The sequence below is a fragment of the Bombina bombina genome, chromosome 1 (assembly GCF_027579735.1).
Source record: "Bombina bombina isolate aBomBom1 chromosome 1, aBomBom1.pri, whole genome shotgun sequence".
NCBI classification, from domain to species: Eukaryota; Metazoa; Chordata; class Amphibia; order Anura; family Bombinatoridae; genus Bombina; species Bombina bombina.
In genome coordinates this window covers 798,392,542-798,415,197 of record NC_069499.1, presented here as the reverse complement: position 1 = coordinate 798,415,197, position 22,656 = coordinate 798,392,542, and the positions used below count along the sequence as shown (strand labels likewise).

Here is a 22,656-nt window from a genome sequence, read left to right as displayed (position 1 = left end):
TAATCCTGCCACATATCTGTTCGATTTAGCCTTAGCAAAGATTATCAGGTATCAACCCACATAACTATAGGTTTTGCTAACAAAATTACTTTAACACTCTGCTTATATGTTAACCTAAAAGGCATTTACTATCCCTTTAAGATGAACTGAAAGCATGGGCGTGTTGGAGAAGGTGTATGAAAATGTGTTAAAGGGACAGTCTTCGTTTTTGTTTAAAAAGATAGATAACTCCTTTTAATACCCATTTCCAGCTTAGCTCAACCAACATTGTTATATTAATATACTTTATAACCTCTAAACCACTAAATATCTGCTTGTTTCTAAGCAACTACAGGCCACCTCATTTTATTAGCTTTCCACAGCCAGACAGTGCTAGTTCATGTGTGACACATAGATAACATTGTGCTGGAATGACCTTGCTAGGCGGGATCAGACTGATATACTTCAGGAAAGTTTTTCTTTGTGAAAAGCACAGTTTGGCTTTAAAAAAAAGGCTACTCCCAGGTGGTAACGGGGCCATAGAACAAGCTACTGAGATGTTTATTCCTGGCAGACTGCTTCTCTTTCTGTTTGTAAAAATGAGATGCTCTCATTAGAGTATGCAATTTTTTGTACATAATGTCCTCTTTCATTTGCATCCTTTTTTCCTTTTGAAAAAGGTTATTTTGTGGATTAATTTACAAGATTTATGGATTGAGGTATATGCTAAGGCACTTTAATTTAATGTCCCTTTTCAGATGGATTATTCATTTTGTTGCCTTAAACAAGTAAAAACATGGTTTTATATAGTAAGATACTGTTTTGAGACACCTTGCCAGAAATCTATGGATTGCAAACCTTTAGTGATATAAATGTCATCTACCCAAATTCAAAATTTTATATTTGTATATTTCAATTTAGTTACAGAATTGAAACAAAACTGTTATGTATTTTCTGTTGAGCCATTTCACACTCCTGTATTAAAGGGACATGAAACCCTAACATTTTCTTTCACAATTTGGATAGAACATACAATTTTAAACAACTTTAATTTTCTTCTTTTATCAAATTTGTATTATGTTCTTATCCTTTGCTTAAGGAACAACATTGCACTATTGGCAGCTAACTGAACACATCTAGTCAGCCAATCACAAGAGACAGAGGTATGTAGGCACCAATCAGCAGCTAGTTCCCACTAGTTTAGGATATGTGCATATTTGTTTTCAACAAGGGATCCCAAGAGAATGAAGCACATTTGAAAAAAGAAGTGAATTTTAAGTGTCTTAAAATTACACGCTTTATCTGAATCATGCAAGTTTAACCTTGACTTTCCTATCCCTTTAAAGTCATTTAAGTCTCTAAGCACTCATTGTGTTTACACATCAATATCACTATTATTTTTAAGTAGACCAAGCACTTTCAGAAAATATATTTAGGTTGCAAAAAATACCCATATATGGGTAGAAAGCCACCATATGCTGTGCAAGAAAATATTTGTGTATCTTTTTCTATAGTGAAAAGAAAAAAGCATGATAATATTTGTTCATAAATATTTCAAATGTTTTATTGTGCAGCATTTAGCATCAGGTTACCTTCTAAAAATGCCACAAATTAGAATTCTATACTCTAGATCAGGGTTCTTCAAACTTTTTTTCCCAAGACCCAGTGCCATGATACCAAGTACCTTTGCAACCCTATTTTTACGCTTGGTCTCAAAATTTCTGAAGTAATATACAAGATTGCTGCAATTTTTTTCTTCTTCCTGATTCAAGTCAAACTTAAAGGGACAGTCAAGTCCAAAAAAACCTCATTTTTCAAATAGGGCATGTAATTTGAAACAACTTTCCAATTTACTTTTATCAACAATTTTGCTTTGTTCTCTTGATATTCTAGTTGAAAGCAAACGTAGGAAGGCTCATATGATAATTTTTATGCCCTTGAAGGCCGCCTCTTTTTTATTAGCTTTTCACAGCAGGGGAGAGCTAGTACATGTCAGCCATATAGATAACATTGTAATCACGCCCGTGGCTAGTGGCAGACACTGCACTAATTGGCTAAAATGCAAGTCAATAGATAATAACTAAAAGTCATGTGATTAGAGGCGGTCAGAAGATGCTTAGATACAAGTTAGTCACAGAAGTAAAACGTGTATTAATATAACAGTGTTGGTTATGCAAAACTGGGGAATGGGTAATAAAGGGATTATCTATCTTTTAAAACAACAAAAATTCTGGTGTTGACTGTCCCTTTAAAGGACCATTAAACTTGACATTTCAACAATGCATACAATGTTTCATTATTGCAATATACATGTTATTATTTATTTTGCAGCCTCTTGCTGTAATATACATCTTAAAATTGTGCTTGTTTGACTTTCTACCAGACAGCCTTGGGATAATACTTTTAGGCAATTTATTTGAGCTTTTGTTTACTTTTCCCTCCCTCCCTAAGCTTCTATGGTGTCACATGCTTTTAAAATGTGGATTATCAGTTTGGCATCAACAATCATGATAGGAAAATTATTCTTTGCAATAGTAACTAAGCTGAATCAGTGCTAAACCTCCATAAGGGAATACAAGATGACGGACAACCCCAGTCTGCACATGTGCAAACAGAGTTTATGCTAGATCTGAATATTCCTTTGTGATTGGTTATCAGGGGTTATTTTATTCTGGGGGACAGGGAAATCCTTAAAAAGAATAACCACAAAAGAATGTACTTACTTAATTGAGAAAATAAAGCTGCAGCTTTCATTACAAAATTATTCTTATATATGAAGATTCATAATCATGTAGTTTACAATTTGTTTTTAATGTCCCTTTAAAAGTGTAGTAAAAGGTAATAGACACACACAAGTCGCATCCCAGTAAACATGGCGTTGCATCCTATTAATGGGTCCCAACCTGTGGTTTGAAGAATCCTGCCCTAGATCAGGGTTCTTCAAACCACGGGTTGGAAGGTTGTGTGGTCTGTGTGTGTTATCTTTTTCAACTCGTAAGTTTTGACTATAAACAGGAATAAAGTATGCACACATTTTAGTTACTTTGCCAAAAAAAAAAAAAAAAATTGTTGCTACCTTGTTGTATAAGACTTCAGAAATTTTCAGACCAAGCATATAACATTGATTGGGTAGCTAGTACATTTTTTTTTTTTTTTTTAATGGTAATCAGTGAGAGAAAAAATACAAATTTACAAAACAAATCTGTGTTAATTATCACAAAATGTTTCTGAGATATAAGACTACAGTTTTATGCAGCTTCCAAGTTCTTTTTGAAAGGGGTTGAAAAACTTTTTTTTTCTTCTTTTCTTTAGTGTAAAATGATGCTGCCTATTTCATGCTCTGTAGTGAGGTCAGAAAGCAAACTCTATAACCTAGGTGCTCAAAATGCCACAATTTGTCTTCCTTGGCTATTTAGTTTGCAGCATTTGCAGGGTACAGAATTTTGTATTTGTCCTCTCTTCAGAGAATTGGACAAGCAGAATTTGTTACACACATGCAAGCATTTATTTGTCCATTTATACTGTGAGAGGAAATGCCTGTTTATTCTCTCAAATGATGTATGATGCTTTATTTCAAATGCAGGCTCCAGTGATCATGTATTGGAGAAGGGCAGTGGGAGAAAGAAGAGGAAGGCGACAGGCAAACAAAGACAGAAGCAGCATGAGACAGTCGAGGAGGTCACTCAAAGTAAGAACTGTCAGAAGGTTCTTTTCTTTGTCGTTTATGCCCCTGCTTTTTGTTTGTGTGTAATAACTACTATATACCTTATCTGATTATTGGATTACTGGCATATGTATATATGGTGGTAGGAAGAAATCCAGCAATTAACAATGGTGAGTTGAGGCTTGAAATATGAATATTTCACAGAAGGACAAGGGACAAACTGGGTTGACATTTTGATGACCATTTAAAAGGACATTAAACTAGGGCTCAAAAATGTATACTGTCACAACTAAAGATTCATGTTTCAGATAGAGCATGCAGTTTTATTTTTAAGAGATTTTTCAATGTACTTCTGTTATTGAATTTATGTTGTTCTCTAGGTATTGTTTTGTTGAAAATCATGCCTAAATAGCCTCAGGTGCAAAATGCTTTTTCTTTTTCTTTTTTTCCTCTATGCTCTGGTGAGATTATCTAAGCAGGTTCAGCCATACTGAAAGGTCCCTCAAACAATTTTCATAAAGGCAAATTTTAGCTTGATAGCTATTTATCTCGCTATGCAGGATTTTCCATGTGAAGGAGAGACACCTATGTTACAATATAATGCTCGAAAACCCCCCAAAAATATGTTGTGTGATTTCTCCATGCTGGCAAGTTTTTCATTATCAAGTGCTTAAAGGGACACTAAACCCCAATTTTTTATTTAATGATTCAGATAGACCATGCAATTTTAGGCAACTTTCTAATTTACTCCTATTATCGATTTTCTTCATTCTCTTGCTATCTTTATTTAAAAAGCAGGAATGTAAAGCTTAAGAGCCGGCCCATTTTTGGTTTAGAACCTGGGTTATTTTTTGCTAAATGTAGCCACCTATAAGCAAGCGCTATCCAGGGTGCTGAACCTAAAATGGGCTGTTTTTAAAGTGAAGGTAAAGTTAATCAGTCTGCTACGAAAAAATCAATATAGCATTCAAAATTAATAGGATGTTCATTCATTATTTCTTATATTTTTGTATTGTACCTTTGTTATCTTGTTTAATGTGCTGCGATTTCGCTTTGAACAAAACAACCCGTTTTTTTTTTGTTGTTTTTTTTTCTAAACAACGATCACGTTGTTTAGACAGCCAATTGATTTTCTGGCCGTTAGGCGGCCGTCAATTGACGTCAGAAGGTGATGCTTAATGGTGCGTACGTGCAACTATTTTTACTTCCTCCTTGAAAGCGAGCGCGTCCTCGTGTTGCGCATGCGCATTAAGCGGTTCAATTGTTTGCCAAGTCTCCACCGCATCGGATCGCATACTGCAACAAGTTTGTTACACACATGTGCACGAGCGTAGTTCTGACGTATAGAGCGGGTGGGACCGCTCTATACGTCAATGTATAGCAAACACGGAAATGCTGGATGGGAGGAGATTAGGATAGCAAGGAATAGAAACATAAAGGTTGGTAAATATGGTCAAATTAAAGTTTATTTAAAAAATAAACATAGCGACTGCATTGTACGTTAGAAAAGGAAAATACATATCAATTTGTATGTGAAAAACTTTACCTTCACTTTAAGCTTTAAATTCCAGCTTTTTAAATAAAGATAGCAAGAGAACGAAGAAATAATGATAATAGGAGCAAATTAGACGTTGCTTAAAATTGCATGCTCTATCTGAATCATTAAAGAAAAATGTTTGGGTTTAGTGTCCCTTTTTAATAAGGTGCCTTATTTACATTGATCAGGTGTCCATGTGCAGTTATGAAGGTCTTAAAGTGATGGTAAACAGAGAAATATTACTAACTTCCATCTTAACGTAAATGCCTTCTTATAAATATCCACTTATTTTAGTTTCTTTAAACAAACCTTCTGTCTTTTAGTATATGCCAAGAAATATACTATTCAGTGCCATGTATCCGCCATCCCTGCTCTAAACACAATCCCCCCCCCCATGACTGCATCGCATTAGCCCTATTGCAATGCGTGTCAGTTGACAGGCTTTTTATTATAGCCTTCTTTTCCCTCCTCAATGCAAATGCGTGAAAGTCTGTGTCGTCTCATGGTAATCAAACAGCAGTCGTCACCATGCACGTTCACGATACTAAACAGACATGCGCATTTCTTCCTAGGGGAGTTTTCTTACTCGCAACATTGTGAGCTGATACTGGAGCGTGCATAAACCGTGGGCATAAATGTTATTTAGAGAAGATAACATCCCCCCTTACTGTGACGTTAGAGGTACAATCCTCTGTCAACGTCACTTTGTGTATGCTTTCTGAAACGGTGAGGACGGTCTAGCAAACTTTGATTGACAAGTGAGAAATTGAGTGATATTTATTTAATAAAAGGCAAAAATGAAATAAAAAATCATGCAAATATGCTAGTTAAGGGGTGACAAATTGAAATATGCATTGTGGTATACCCAACGTTTACAATCACTTTAAACAAGCAAAGTCTTTTTAAGATAGTTATAAGAGCTGAAAATCCTGTCTGTAGAACCTGAGGTTTGTGCTTATTTCTTGTTTCTGCTCATCAGTTGGAAAGACTCCCAGCTCTGGATTTTGTCGGCTCTGTCATGGAAAGTTCTCCTCTCGTAGCTTGCGTCATGCCTTTGGGAAGGTGCCGGTGACCTATCAGAATGCAGAACATCAGAGACGCGTGGACCAGTTGTTCTTTACCCACTTTCAACAGCTGGTTGGAGTATCTGTCCAACGGGATCCTGAACTGCCCCAGTTTGTATGCACAAGCTGCCATGCACAGTTTTACAAGTGTCGCAGCATATTAAGGACATTTATCCTGAGAGTGAACACCTCCCCTACAGATCCTCGCCACGGTGAAGGAAGGTGAGTGCTTTCTGACCTGCACAATATTCCAATGTCACCCAGTATGCGAATCCTGCAAGTGTGTGAGGGTGGGGGGACATAGCTCGAGAAATAAAGGACAATAATACTGAAAAAGGAATATAAAAACAGATGGAGCAAGAAATGCATTGAACCAACAATAATAAAGTAGATAAGGACAGTAAACAACTTGATATATAAATTTGGAATATATTTTCATAATTTATTTTGTTGCCTTTTTTATAATAATTTATTTTGTTGCATATCTTTCCCTAAGGTGTAGATCTGTTTTAATAATGTTTAGTCTTTACCAATAATTTATTGGAAGACTGCCAAAAAATGTTACAATAACAAGGTGTTTACTTTACCTTTAAAAGGACATGAATCCAATATTTTTTCATGATTTGGATAGAGCATACAATATTAAACAACTTACCAATTTACTTCTATTATCAAATTTGCCTCATTTTCTTTGTATCCTTTCTTGAAGGAGCAGCAATGCACTACTGGGAGCTAGTTGGACATATGGTATACTATCCAGAGCCTATTTAATGGGCACACCACTTGACTAAAATTTAAGCCCATATTAAGCTAAACCTTTTTTTTTTTCTCTCAATGTTTGTGCACAAATTATCATTAAAGGGGGACAGTCGACACCAGAATTTTTGTCGTTTTAAAAGATAGATAATCCCTTTATTACCCATTCCCCAGTTTTTGGCATAACCAACACTGTTGTATTAATATACTGTCTTTTTACCTCTGTGATTAACTTGTATCTAAGCATCATCTGACAACCGCTGATCACATGACATTTTATTTACTGTCTATTGACTTTCATTTTAGCTAATTAGTGCAGTGTCTAACACAATCCACGCGCGTGATCACAATGTTATCTATATGGTTTACATGAACTAGCTCTCCCCTGTTGTGAAAAGCAAATAAAAAAGCATGTGATAAGAGGCGGACTTCAAGGGCTTAGAAATTATCAAATGAGCCTTCCTAGATTTAGCTTTCAACTTAGAACACCAAGAGAATAAAGCAAAATTGGTGATAAAAGTAAATTGGAAAGTTGTTTAAAATTGCATGCCCTATTTGAAACATGAAAGTTTTTTTTTTTTTTTGTTTGGATTTGACTCTCTCTTTAACCCTTTGAGTGCTAATGATGGCTCTGAGCCGTCACAGATTTTCTCACTCTGGTGCTAATGACGGCTCAGAGCCGTCATGAGCACTCTCCCACCTTGAGGGAGATCTGGGGGCTCCTTACTGCTGCTACCCCGGCGATCGTGCCTGTAGAGTGACAGGCATCGCTGGGGCTTCACATGATGCGCGGTGACGTCACGCGCAATTACGTGATGACGTCACTGCGCAACTTTATTTATACTTAACAATGTTAAGTATAGGAGGAGGGGGCATGCTGCTTAGAAGCCTGTATCTCATGCATCTAAGCAGCTACAGACCCCCAAGACCTATTGCTGGAAAGGTAATCGCCTAACCTTTCCAACAGTGTAAGTCTTGGGGGTCTGTAAAAAAAAAAAAAAAAAAAGTAGGTGGGAAATGGCTTAGCAGCCAAAGGGTTAAATCAGTTTGTTAAAGGGACACTGAACCCAATTTTTTTCTTTCATGATTCAGATGGAGCAGTGATTTGCAACCTTTTTTTTTGGCGTGGCACACTTTTTTACTTTAAAAAATTCTGTGGCACACCACCATCCCAAAATATTGCAAAATCGCACATTGTAGCCTAATACAGGATATATATACAATGTGTGTGTGTATATATTGTGTGTGTATATGTATGTATGTGTGTGTGTGTGTGTGTGTGTGTGTATATGTATGTATATATATATATATATATATATATATATATACACACTGTACTGTGCTGCCATGCCATGCCTCCTACAAACTATACATGACATATTGACATTCATTCACAAACAATCATAATGATTGTCAGTCTGCCAAGGCACACTGGTTGAAAAACACTGAGATAGAGCATGCAATTTTAAGCAACTTTCTAATTTACTCCTATTATCAATTTTTCTTTGTTCTCTTGCTATCTTTATTTGAAAAAGAAGGAATCTAAGTTTTTTTTTCCAGAACTCTGGACAGCACTTTTTTATTGGTGGATGAATTTATCCACCAATCAGCAAGGACAACACAGGTTGTTCACCAAAAATGGGTCGGCATCTAAACTTACATTCTTGCATTTCAAATAAAGATACCAAGAGAATGAAGAAAATTTGTTAATAGGAGTAAATTAGAAAGTTGCTTAAAATTTCATGCTCTATCTGAATCACAAAAGAGAAAAATTGGGTTCAGTGTCCCTTTAAGGTCAACTAGTGCCCACATTGTCGCCACTAGAACTCTAAAATTGGTACATATTTAATAGTTTTACACATTAATAATGATTTCTGATAAGAGAACTTGGGTGTATTAAAAAATTTTTTTTTAATTTTTTAAATACACCCAAGTTCTCTGTTAAAGTCATTGATATTACATATCCTCCATTGAGGGGTAGCAACAGAACTAAGGCCTTATTGAAAAAAGAGCTATGCTGGATTTATAAATTGAAAACTAACACACCCTTGGGGTTAAATAAAGAGTTACTTTGTTGACTAAGAATTCCCTTGATCACTGTTTTTTTTAAATACTCAAAAATCATTAATTTGTATAAATGATAAAATATGTACCAATTTTAGAGTTTTAGTGGCGACAATGTGGGCACTAGTTGACCATAAAGGGATACTGAACCCAAATTTTTTCTTTTGTGATTCAGATAGAGCATGCAATTTTAAGCAAGTTTCTATTTTACTCCTATTATCACATTTTCTTTATTCTCTTGGTATCTTTATTTGAAATGCAAGAATGTAAGTTTAGATGCCGGCCCATTTTTGGTGAACAACCCGGGTTGTCCTTGCTGATTGGTGGATAAATTCATCCACCAATAAAAAAGTGCTGTCCAGAGTTCTGGAAACTGACTTATTGCGATTATTACAAGTTAGCAATTTATATCTGCTGAATGCTAGATTATTGTTATGTTTCTTGCAACTTGTTAATTATATTTATCCAAATAGGTTATGTGCCCTTCTTGAGGATTGCGTTATTATAAATAATATTGCTTAGAGTATAATTTCCAATATGAGATTCTGCTATCCACAATCTTCTTTTTCTTTCTTTTTCTGTGTGTTAAGCCTTATTACTAGTATTGGTGTATATATTATGCTCTGTGTTTTTAAATATTTTGCAGCTATTTTTGGTACCGTGGTTGCCATGACAATGTGCAATGAACTGATTGGCTATCCATGGTTTAAATAGCATTTGGTATATGTCTATTACACCCTATGATTAAGTGCTGCAGAGCACGAAACGCATAAGGGATTTGTTCCCTGACCCTGCTGGGCACCTTCAATTTTAATATGTACTAATAAAGTGAGAGTTTTTAACTTTATCCTTTCACCGGAGTGCTGTCATTCTTACATTTTTTGATTTGCCTTGTTCGGCTGCCCCAGCCGGTTGGCTTGCACCACGCCGCAGTGTTTTCTTTTGATCTCTTTGGCCACGTGTAGTCTCTTTGCCTCATCCCCAGTGTTGCTTACTAATGCTATTGAAGATGGAAGTGTGGAGATAGCTCGCAGGTTTTTGGAGCTGTGCTACTTTGTTTGGTTTTAAAAGTTTCTCTGGGATCCCCTTTGTTTAGAAATAGCTGACTTACATGGCTTTGCCACAGGGTGGATTTGATTTAAATCGCTAGTCAGGCAGATTTAAATAATTTGGTTTTATTTTTAGAATAATTTAATTGGTTAATTATTCATATTTGATCAACTTTTCTGCTGTACTTTATTGGAAGGAGAAAAATTATTACATTAATAATTTAAATAATTTTTATTTAACTAAAACTATAACATTATTTTTCATTTTTAATGCTTGTCCCTTCCTCTTCACACTAATGTCCTTGTGCAGATCTACTCCAAACAATCTTCTATTCAGTGAGATTCTTGAAACTTAGTATGTGTTAATTCTGTGTACATATATTTGCAGGGTAGCAATGGCATTAAAGGGACAGTAAAGTTAAAATTAGACTTTCATGATTCAAGAAGAACATGCAATTTTACACACACACTTTTATAGTTCAGCTTATTCCTAGGACAAGTTGAAGGACCAGTCAACACAGTAGATTTGCATAATCAACAAATACAAGATGACAAGACAATGCAATAGCGCTTAGTCTGAACTTCAAATGAATAGTAGTTTTTTTCTGACAATTTTTAAAAGTTATGTCTATTTCCACTCCCCCTGTACCATGTGACAGCCATCAGCCAATCACAAATGCATACACGTACCATGTGACAGCCATCAGCCAATCACAAATGCATATACGCTTATTCTTGCACATGCTCAGTAGGAGCTGGTGACTCAAAAAGTTTAAATATAAAAAGAATATTTACTTTTTTTTTTTTTAATGATAGAGCATGCAATTTTAAACAACTTTCCAATTAACTATCTGAATAATGAAAGTTTTAATTTTGACTTGAGTGTCCCTTTAAAGGTACATGAAACCTATATTTTTTTCATGATTCAGATAGAGAATACAATTTTAAACAACTTTCTAATTTACTTCTATTATCTAATCCGTTTCATTCTCTTGGTATCATTTGTTGAAGTAGCAGCAATACACGACTGGTTTCTAAATGAACAAATGGGTGAGCCAATCACAATCGGTATATATGCAGCCACCAATCAACAGCTAGAAACTAGCTTCTCTGCTGCTCCTGAGCTTGCCTAGATAAACCTTTCAGCAAATGGTAACAAGAGAAGGAAGCAAATTAAATAATAGAAGTAAACTGGAAAGTTGTTTAAAATTGTATTCTATCTGAATAATGAAATACATTTTTTGGGTTTTATGTCACTTTAATGTTGTATTTGATGCATTGGAGTAGTGACACACACATACACATTTGAAACTGAGGTTCACACATTGTTATATGAAATTAATGACCATGTAGAATGTTAAGAAGCCAGATGTACAGTCATTACTTTTTTACGTTTGTTTTCTCAAATGGATAAAAAAGTGCAAAAATAAAATGCTCTAATATGTTGAGTATTTTTTTTATTATTGCACTATTGTTTGTATAGAACTGTATGTTTAAGCCCTGTGAGCCTTTTCAAGGCGTTAAAACTTATTTTGTTAGCACAATATGCATTGTTTTGCAGTGCATAGACCTACCTCTAGAAACACCTTGAACATTTTTTTTCATCTCTCTTACTGTGGCAAATGAGGGACAGATGTAATTGAGCTCCTGTATTAATCAAGCAATCACTGTGGCATGTTGCATGGTTAGCCTTCAGAAACCTGCAATACGCACTCAAAGCTCTCTGAGATTAGTAGAAAAAAACATCATTTATGTAAGAACTTACCTGATAAAACAAAATTTATGCTTACCTGATAAATTTATTTCTCTTGTGGTGTATCCAGTCCACGGATTCATCCATTACTTGTGGGATATTCTCCTTCCCAACAGGAAGCTGCAAGAGGATCACCCACAGCAGACCTGTCTATATAGCTCCTCCCCTAACTGCCACCTCCCAGTCATTCGACCAAAGACAAGCAAGAGAAAGGAGAAACTATAGGGTGTAGTGGTGACTGTAGTTTAAAAAATAAAAAACACCTGCCTTAAAATGACAGGGCGGGCCGTGGACTGGATACACCACAAGAGAAATAAATTTATCAGGTAAGCATAAATTTTGTTTTCTCTTGTAAGGTGTATCCAGTCCACGGATTCATCCATTACTTGTGGGATACCAATACCAAAGCTATAGGACACGGATGAAGGGAGGGACAAGGCAGTCGCTTAAACGGAAGGCACCACTGCCTGTAAGACCTTTCTCCCAAAAATAGCCTCCGAAGAAGCAAAAGTATCAAATTTGTAGAATTTAGAAAAAGTATGAAGCGAAGACCAAGTCACCGCCTTACAAATCTGTTCCACAGAAGCCTCATTTTTAAAAGCCCATGTGGAAACTACCGCTCTAGTGGAATGACATGTAATTCTTTCAGGAGGCTGCTGGCCAGCAGTCTCATATGCTAAATGGATTATGCTTCTTAGCCAAAAAGAAAGAGAAGTTGCCGAAGCCTTTTGGCCTTTTCTTTTTCCAGAGTAGACAACAAACAATGCAGATGTTTGACGAAACTTCTTAGTAGCTTGTAAATAGAACTTTAAAGCACGAACCACGTCAAGATTGTGTAACAGACGTTCCTTCTTTGAGGAAGGATTAGGACACAGTGACGGAACAACAATCTCCTGATTGATATTCTTATTAGAAACCACCTTAGGAAGAAACCCAGGTTTGGTACGCAAAACTACCTTATCTGCATGGAAGACCAAATAAGGGGAATCACACTGTAAGGCTGATAATTATGAAACTCTTCAAGCCGAAGAGATGGCTACTAAGAACAAAACTTTCCAAGATAAAAGCTTGATATCTATGGAATGCAAAGGTTCAAACGGAACCCCTTGAAGAACTTTAAGAACTAAATTTAAACTCCATGGCGGAGTAACAGGTTTAAACACAGGCTTGATTCTAACTAAAGCCTGACAAAATGCCTGAACGTCTGGAACATCTGCCAGACACTTGTGCAAAAGAATAGACAGAGCAGAAATCTGTCCCTTTAAGGGACTAGCCGATAATCCTTTTTCCAATCCTTCTTGGAGAAAAGACAATATCCTAGGAATCCTGACCTTACTCCATGAGTAACCCCTGGATTCACACCAATGGAGATATTTACACCATATCTTATGATAGATTTTCCTGGTGACAGGCTTACGAGCCTGAATCAAGGTATCAATGACCGACTCGGAGAAGCCACATTTTGATAAAATCAAGCGTTCAATCTCCAAGCAGTCAGCCGCAGAGAAATTAGATTTGGATGTTTGAATGGACCTTGGAGTAGAAGGTCCTGCCTCAGCGGCAGAGTCCAGGGTGGAAGGGATGACATGTCCACCAGATCTGCATACCAAGTCCTGTGTGGCCACGCAGGTGCTATCAAAATCACAGAAGCTCTCTCCCGCTAGATCTTGGCAATCAGACGAGGGAGGAGAGGAAATGGAGGGAACACATAAGCCAGGCTGAAGGACCAGGGCACTGCTAGAGCATCTATCAGCGCTGCCTGGGGATCCCTTGACCTGGACCCGTAACAGGGAAGCTTGGCGTTCTGACGAGACGCCATCAGATCCACTTATGGTTTGCCCCATAGTTGAATCAGCTGGGCAAATACCTCCGGATGGAGCTCCCACTCCCCCGGATGAAAAGTCTGCCGACTTAGAAAATCCGCCTCCCAGTTCTCTACTCCTGGGATATGGATAGCTGAGAGATGGCAAAAGTGAACCTCTGCCCATAGAATTATCTTTGAAACCTCCAACATTGCCAGGGGGCTTCTTGTCCTCCCCTGATGGTTGATATAGGCTACAGTCGTGATATTGTCCGACTGAAATCTGATGAACCTGACTGCAGCTAGTTCAGGCCAAGCCTGAAGAGCATTGAATATTGCTCTCAGTTCCAGAATGTTTATCGGAAGGAGGGCTTCCTCCTGAGTCCACAAACCCTGAGCCTTCAGGGAGTTCCAGACTGCGCCCAGCCCAGAAGGCTGGCATCTGTCGTGACTATAGTCCACAGATGGACCCGAGAGAACCACCAGAGAAGAGAATCCCTGGCCTCTTGATCCAGATTTAGCAGAGGGGACAAATCTGTGTAATCCCCATTCCACTGATTTAGCATGCAAAGTTGCAGTGGTCTGAGATGTAGGCGGGCAAACTGAACTATGTCCATTGCCGCTACCATTAGGCCGATTACTTCCATACACTGAGCCACTGACGGCCGAGAAGTGGAATGAAGAGCACGGCAGGAAGTTAGAAGCTTTGATAACCTGACCTCTGTCAGAAAATTTTTCATTTCTACTGAATCTATCTTGTGAGAGGGGAGAGAGAACTCTTTTCTTCGTTCACCTTCCACCCGTGACACCTCAGAAAGGCCAGAACAATGTCCGTATGGGACTTGGCGATTTGAAAAGTCGACGCCTGTTTCGGAATGTCATCTAGGTAAGGAGCCACCGCTATGCCCCGTGGCCTTAGAACCGCCAGTAGGGACCCTAGAACCTTCGTAAAGATTCTTGGTGCCGTGGCTAACCCGAAGGGAATAGCCACAAACTGGTAATGCCTGTCTAAGAAGGCGAACCTGAGGAACTGATGATGATCTCTGTGAATCGGCAAAACGTTACTGTGCCTTTAAGAGAAAAAAAAACTAGCACTTAAACTGCAAAACAGTGAAAAAATACAGTAAAATCTTTGAAATGTTTACAGTGTGAATAAGGGACTAAAGCAGCATTGCACCCACTTGCAAATAGATGATTAACCCCTTAGGCCCCAAACCGGATTGAAAAACGTTAAAAATCAATTGAGCACCATGGCACAGCTCTGCTGAGGCTCCTACCTGCCCATAAATATGATTTTGTGCAGAAATAACCCCTTTGAAATGGTTCTCAGATGCCAGGGGACTCTTCTAGGAAAGCTGGATGTCTCAGTCTGTATTAAAACTGCGCAGTTAGAGCGCTAAAATAGGCCCCTCCCACCATGTACTGGATGTCAGAGGGGCCTTAAGAAAATACTCCTGGGAGTATCTCTGACTAGCCATGTGGAAACTAGGCCCCAAATAAAGACTTATCTCCCTCAGAGAAAAAACGTCCTATTTTTGAAATCATGTAAACGTTTTGTCACTAAGCAATATGAATATTAACATGAGTATTACCCTGTTATGTAAGCATAATCCCAGTCACTGTTAAATCACTGCATCAGGCTTACCTCAAATACACAAGGCTCTGTCAGCATTTTGTAGAACTTATTCCTCTCTCTAGAAATAAAAATACTGAACATACCTCAAAGCAGGCAATCTGCAGGCCGTTCCCCCAACTGAAGTTTTCCCATATTCAACAGTTATGTGTGAGAACAGCAATGGACCTTAGTTACAAACCGCTAAGATCATCAAATCTCCAGGCAGAATTCTTCTTCTTATTTCTGCCTGAGAGAAAAACAGTACAACGCCGGTACCGTTTAAAAATAACAAACTCTTGATTGAAGGTAAAACTACACTAAGTCACCACATATCTCTTGATACTTCCTTTCTTGTCGAGAGTTGCAAGAGAATGACTGGGAGTGGCAGTTACGGGAGGAGCTATATAGACAGCTCTGCTGTGGGTGTCCTCTTGCAACTTCCTGTTGGGAAGGAGAATATCCCACAAGTAATGGATGAACCCGTGGACTGGATACACCTTACAAGAGAAAAATAGGCCCCGCTCATTGAGGGCGATCACAAACAAATCCAAAATACCGCATAGGAAGTGGTTAGAACAAAAAAAACCAAGTGGTCCCCAATAAAACCTTATAATACTACAGCCCTTAATAATAAAATAACGAGCTGCCTCTCCCAGTGTCCATAACAAACACCCAATATGCCACACAAAAAAAAGTTTTAAATAAAGGATTTAAAGAAACACCTTTCTCAGATCCACTTTAACCCCTTTTATAGCAAAAAATGTCAGCCATTCTGATATAACAGATCTCCTCAGAAAAAAAGACTGAACATACCTTAATGCTAATAGCATGCAGCTGTTCTCCACTCTGAAGATTTCTTTACACTACCTTCAGCATTCAGTGGGAACCAATGTGGATCTTAGTTACGTCTGCTAAGATCATCAACCTCAGGGCAGAAAACTTCTTCCATATCCCCCTGAGGAAAATAGAACACACCGGTACCATTTGAAAATAAAAAACTTCTTGATTTAACAAACTAAAACTAACACCTCACTTCACCTCTAACTAGTATAACACAGGCAAAGATAATGACTGAGGGTGGAGGGGAAGGGAGGGGCTATATATACAGCTCTGCTGTGGTGCTCTTTGCCACTTCCTGTTAGCTGTAGGTTAATATCCCACAAGTAAGGATGAAATCCGTGGACTCTTCATATCTTTGTAAAAGAAACAAGTGTAATTCCATAAATAAAAGAAAGAATTGGTAACATAAATGGTGAGAGTATCCTGAAAATTATTTTTAGTTTAGATAATTAAGGAGTCGGTGCAGCACAAATTATTAAGTTGTAGCATGTCATTTTTGCATGACCCACCTTAGAACTCTGTGTTTAACCCCCACAGATGGGTTAAACACATAGATGAAGTCCCATTTAGGAGCTGCAAAGAATTGGTTGGAAGCAGGAAGCAGTTGGTGAGCCAATTTGCAGTGGCAGTTGTATGACCTTGCCTATGACTGGTTGTGTTCAGCTTGAGAGCTGCAATGCTTGCGGCTTTTGAGCAGCACTTATGAGTCTCATTAGGAGAGTCAAAGTCTTTAATATAAAAACATTTCTTCCAGACTGTCACTACAGAAGGTAAAGTTTATTTGTTTTGTTTCTTTTTTCTCCCCCCAGAAAAATGCAAGCTGCAGATGATACCACAGAATCTTCTTCAGGTAAGAGAAACTGCTTTACCACTATATTTTGATTATGTATATTTCTGTTGATGAATAATATATATATGGGATGTTGTTTCATGGACCTATGGACATGTATGGTCAGGTGGGCATTGTTAATGTTGGCAGATTCAACAACAATAGCTTGACCTCTTTAATTTAGTCTGTATTCACTTACAGATCTGATCGTTTCAAGCCCAGAGTCCCTGCACAGCCTGATGAGCTGGACACACAATCATGCAGGAATCTGCTCAACTGTACCTAACCTACAACAGGTACTATCCAAGCAATACTTTGGCATTGTCAAAGCAGTATGGGGTTGTGGAGGTGGACATGATTATGTGATGGAAATGGATCCAGACTCCAGTACATCATCTAACCAAACAACGAAGGATAAGTCTATGCCACATAATCCTAGTGCACCTCCTGGCATCAACGCAGAGGAAGCAAAAGCTCCCACTCGGTCCAGGATCCAAGGCAAGATAAGCAGCACTCCATCACTTTCTGATACAGAGGATCGTGTACAGAGCAAATCACCTGCACTACCTATGGACGCAGAAGCCTCTATGTATTCAACATCACACATTGCATATGGTAAGATATATATAGGCTCTTCTGTCTCTTGGTTGTAATGCTGCTTATTGCACTGCTCTAAATGTTTCCTATGAGGAGCAACAAGTAGAGATGGCAAATTGATAAGCACACAGTTCTTACTCGGTGATAGCCAATTTCCTAACACACGTGGGGCCATAGATAAATATTTTATAAACTTTGTAGGCCACATATTTAAATTATCGCTATTAAATGCACAAATAAGAATCTATTTCCTAAAAATACCCAGCGGCATAGGGCCAAGTTTAAGTAAAGTTGCAGGATACCCTCTGTTGTTCTCCCCTCTAAAGGACTCCTTTTGAGGCGTGGCCAACTTGTTTTCCCACCCACCAGAATTTCCCAAACCACCTATTTTAGTTCCTCTTTCCTAGGGCCACAAAATTATCGGAAACATGCTTTAATTCTTTTTTTCTTGAGGGCCACTAAAATTAGTGCAGAGGGTCACATGTGGCATGTGTGCTGCCTTTTGGCCGTCCCTGATTTAACATATTATTTCCGTTGTGTTTTTTTGCAGTTGACTGCAGAGAGCCGCTGTTGAGTGGAGCTGCTGTAAATGGTAAGGTAGTGAACAAATCTAATCATTGGCATCCAAATGATAACTATGTCACTGATTACATATGAATTGCTATACAGCCAATTCACATTATAAATGGATAGAAATCAGGCTTAAATTCTGGACATAAATGAGTTTTAGAAACAGCATTTCAATTTTTTGGCATGTAATCTATTCATACAGACTGAGGCTAACAACTGTGAAGGGCAGAGGAGGATACAGATAGAAAAAAAAATTCAATCTGAGAAAAAGTCTACATTTTATTTTATCACTGACATTAAAAGGTTACTATTGGCACCACTTTCATGTAGAAGTGAACGCATCAATTAGGCAATGAAAAATATATGTTATGCTCCTAATTTCTATTTGAAACAAAAGGTTAAGCTCAAATTCTGTACTTTAAGTACACAGTGATTTTTTTTTGAGCTGTGCCCCGATTGTCCTCAAAGGGAATATGAAAAACACATTAGGTGCTTTATTCCTGATTTGAAAAACTCTGCACATTGTGCTAATAAAGAGAGGATTTTTTTAAAATGCTTTTTAAAACATTTTTTACTTCGATATTTTGCAATACAGTGCTTATTTACACAAGGTGTATATATATATTTTTTTTTTGTGTGCATTTCACAAATTAACTGATACCATAAATTTAATATCTTGGTTGTTTCCCTAAGTAGTACTCCCAGTCCCCAGTAAAGGTTTGTTTATTTTTAAAGGGGATTGGACATAGACCCAAAACCTGAAATCCTCCCTCTGAGGTCCTTATAAGACTCATCTCTCTCTGCCCAAAAAAAAAAAAAAAAAAAAAAAAAAAGCAGTAAAGAAAAGGAAGCTTGCATGATACTTTTGAAAACTGAGAAATAGTTTTCTTTAAAAAGATATGACGAGTCCACGGATTTCATCCTTATGGGATTACGCCTCCTGGTCAGCAGGAAGTGGCAAAGAGAACCACTGCAGAGCTGTATATATAGCTCCTCCCTCCCCTCCCACTCCAGTCATTCTCTTTTGCCTGTGTTAGTGATAGGAAGAGGTAAAGTGAGGTGTTAGTTTAGATTCTTCAATCAAGAAGTTTTTTATTTTAAAATGGTGCCAGTGAGTACTATTTTTCTCAGGGAGAAATCGTCAGTCAATAACTTCCCAAGAGGAGTGGAGACATCTTTATTTTCTGCCCTGATGTTGATGATTTTAGCAAACATTATCTAAGATCTTGCTGGTTCCCACAGAGTGGTTGAAGGTAGTGTAAAGAAACATCTTCAGTGTGGAGAACTGTGTCATGAATACATGTCCAATCCTCGACCATCAGTGGCTCAGTGCATGGAGGTGATTGGATTGATGGTGGCGGCAATGGACATCATTCCGTTTGCTCGATTTCATCTCAGACAGCTACAACTGTGCATGCTCGGACAGTGGAATGGAGATTATGCAAATTTGTCTCCTCAGATAAGTCTGGATCAGGAGACAAGAGACTCTCTTCTTTGGTGGTTGTCGCCGGATCATCTGTCCCAAGGGACGTGCTTCCGCAGACTCTCTTGGGTGATAGTGACAACGGACGCCAGTCTATTAGGCTGGGGTGCGGTCTGGAATTCCCTGAAGGCTCAGCGGGTGTGGACTCGGTCGGAGTCTCTACTTCCAATCAATATTCTAGAATTGAGAGCAATATTCAATACGCTTCAGGCTTGGCCTCAGTTGGCTTCGGCCAAATTCATCCGATTTCAGTCGGACAACATCACGACTGTAGCTTACATCAATCATCAGGGAGGAACGAGGAGTTCCTTAGCGATGACAGAAGTATCCAAGATAATTCGGTGGGCGGAAGCTCACTCTAGTTATCTGTCAGCAATCTACATCCCAGGAGTGGACAACTGGGAAGCGGACTTTTTAAGCAGACAGACGTTTCATCCGGGGGAGTGGGAACTCCATCCGGAGGTCTTTGACACCCTGATTCTCAGATGGGGCAGACCGGAATTGAATCTGATGTCGTCTCGTCAGAATGCCATGCTCCCAAGATACGGATCCAGGTCAAGGGATCCTCAGGCCGAACTGATAGATGCCTTGGTCGTTCAACCTAGCTTATGTGTTTCCACCGTTTTGCTCTCGTTCCCCGGGTGATTGCATGGGTCAAACAGGAGAGGGCTTTGGTAATTCTAATTGCGCCTGCGTGGCCCCGCAGGATTTGGTATGCCGATCTGGTGGACATGTCCTCTCTGCCGCCGTGGAAGCTTCCATTGAGGCAGGACCTTCTCATTCAGGGACCCTTCCATCTTCCGAATTTAATTTCTCTGCAGCTGACTGCTTGGAGATTGAACGCTTGATTTTATCTAAGCGTGAGTTCTCTGATTCGGTCATCGATACTTTGATTCAGGCACGTAAGCCTGTCACTAGAAAGATCTACTATAAGATATGGCGTATATATCTTTATTGGTGCGAATCCAAGAGCTACTCATGGAGTAGAGTTAGGATTCCCAGGATTTTATCTTTTCTCCAAGAAGGATTGGAGAAAGGGTTGTCAGCAAGTTCCTTAAAGGGACAAATTTCTGCTTTGTCAATTTTTATTACACAAGCGTTTGGCAGATGTTCCAGACATTCAGTCTTTTTGTCAGGCTCTGACTAGAATCAAGCCTGTGTTTAGACCAATTGCTCTACCCTGGAGTTTGAATTTAGTTCTTAATGTTCTTCAAGGGGTTCCGTTTGAACCCATGCATTCCATAGATATTAAGTTATCATCTTGGAAGGTTTTATTTTTTGTTGCTATTTCTTTTGCTTGTAGAGTTTCTGAGCTTTCAGCGTTACAATGTGAATCTTCTTATCTTATTTTCCATTCTGATAAGGTGGTTTTACGTACTAAACCTGGTTTTCTTCCTAAGGTTGTTTCTAATAAGAATATTAATCAGGAAATTGTTGTTCCTTCCTTGTGTCCTAATCCTTCTTCTAAGAAGGAGCGTTTGTTGCATAACTTGGACGTGGTCCGTGCCCTGAAGTTTTACTTACAGGCGACTAAAGAATTTTGTCAATCATCCTCTTTATTTATTGTTTATTCTGGAAAGGGTAGGGGCCAGAAAGTGAGACTGCTGGCCAGCGGCCTCCTGAAAGAATTACGGCTCATTCCACTAGGGCTGTGGCTTCTTCATGGGCATTTAAAAACAATGCTTCTGTTGAACAGATTTGCAAGGCTGCAATTTGGTTGTCTCTTCAACTTTTTTTACAAATTTGATACTTTTGCTTCATCTGAGGCTATTTTTGGGAGAAAGGTTCTTCAAGCAGTGGTGCCTTCCGTTTAGGTTCCTGTCTTGTCCCTCCCTTTCATCCGTGTCCTATAGCTTTGGTATTGTATCCCATAAGTAAGGATGAAATCCGTGGACTCGTCATATCTTGTAAAAGAAAAGGAAATGTATTCTTACCTGATAATTTTTTTTTTTTTAAGATATGACGAGTCCACGGCCCACCCTGTCATTTCTAAGACGGTATATACTTATTTTTGTTAAACTTCAGTCACCTCTGCACCTTTGGCTTTTCCTTTCTCTTCCTAACTTCGGTCGAATGACTGGAATGGGAGGGAGGAGCTATATATACAGCTCTGCTGTGGTGCTCTTTGCCACTTCCTGCTGACCAGGAGGCGTAATCCAATAAGTAAGGATGAAATCTGTGGACTCGTCATATCGTAAAAAAAAATAATTTATCAGGTAAGAATAAATTTCCTTTTTATTAGAAAATGATGGTAATAATATCTGTTTCTTTGTTTTGGCTTATCCTAGTAGCTCTCACTAACTGAAATTCATTAAAATCCTTCATATAGAATATTGTTACCCTAAAAAAATAAAATATGGTCACTTAGGACACAAGGGACAGTGAAATTGTTTACCAGCTGCAGAATATAACTTATTTATATGAATACAACAGGTTTATTTTTGTATATGAAAGATCTGTTTTTTGGTCAAGGAAACCACCCATTTAGATGTGCTGAGCTTTCAGGGATAGCAGACTACACAAAGGCCTCCTTATTTTATATCTGTATACAAAAACCCCAATACTTCAACCAATTGAAAAATGAACGTTAGTGCCTCTTTCCCTTCCCCTGCTGCTGCTTCTTGTTTACTTAGCTTTTCTTTACCCAATGTTATAGTACTGAAGGTTTCAGTATCGGTGGCGGTTTTACAGGACAAAATAAAGGCAAATGAGCTATTTCTTAAAGGGACACTCAAGTCAAAATTTAAACTTTCATGAATCAGAGCATGCAGTTTTAAACAACCTTCCAGTTTACTACCATTAACAAAATGTGTGCAGTCGTCTTATATTTACACTTGAATCATTAGCTCCTACTGAGCATGTCCAAGAATTCACAGAATATATGTATATTCATTTGTGATTGGCTGATGGCTGTCACATGATACAGGAGGAGGGGAAATAGACATAACTGAAACTTGTCAGAAAAAAAAATTACTACTCATTTGAAGTTCAGACTAAGTGCTATTGCATTGTCTTTTTATCATGCATTTGTTTATTATGCAAATCTACTGTATTT

General features: G+C 38.2%; 1 protein-coding gene across 1 annotated transcript in view; it reads left to right on the top strand.

Moving 5' to 3' along the window:
* ZNF276 (zinc finger protein 276) overlaps positions 1-22,656 on the top strand; it is an 80,352-nt gene that overhangs the window by 4,170 nt on the left and 53,526 nt on the right. The window contains exons 2-6 of the mRNA XM_053699360.1: positions 3,563-3,667; positions 6,160-6,466; positions 16,932-16,972; positions 17,153-17,566; positions 18,099-18,140. Of these exons, the coding sequence (XP_053555335.1) occupies positions 3,563-3,667; positions 6,160-6,466; positions 16,932-16,972; positions 17,153-17,566; positions 18,099-18,140 (909 nt within the window). The remainder of the gene's footprint in view (positions 1-3,562; positions 3,668-6,159; positions 6,467-16,931; positions 16,973-17,152; positions 17,567-18,098; positions 18,141-22,656) is intronic.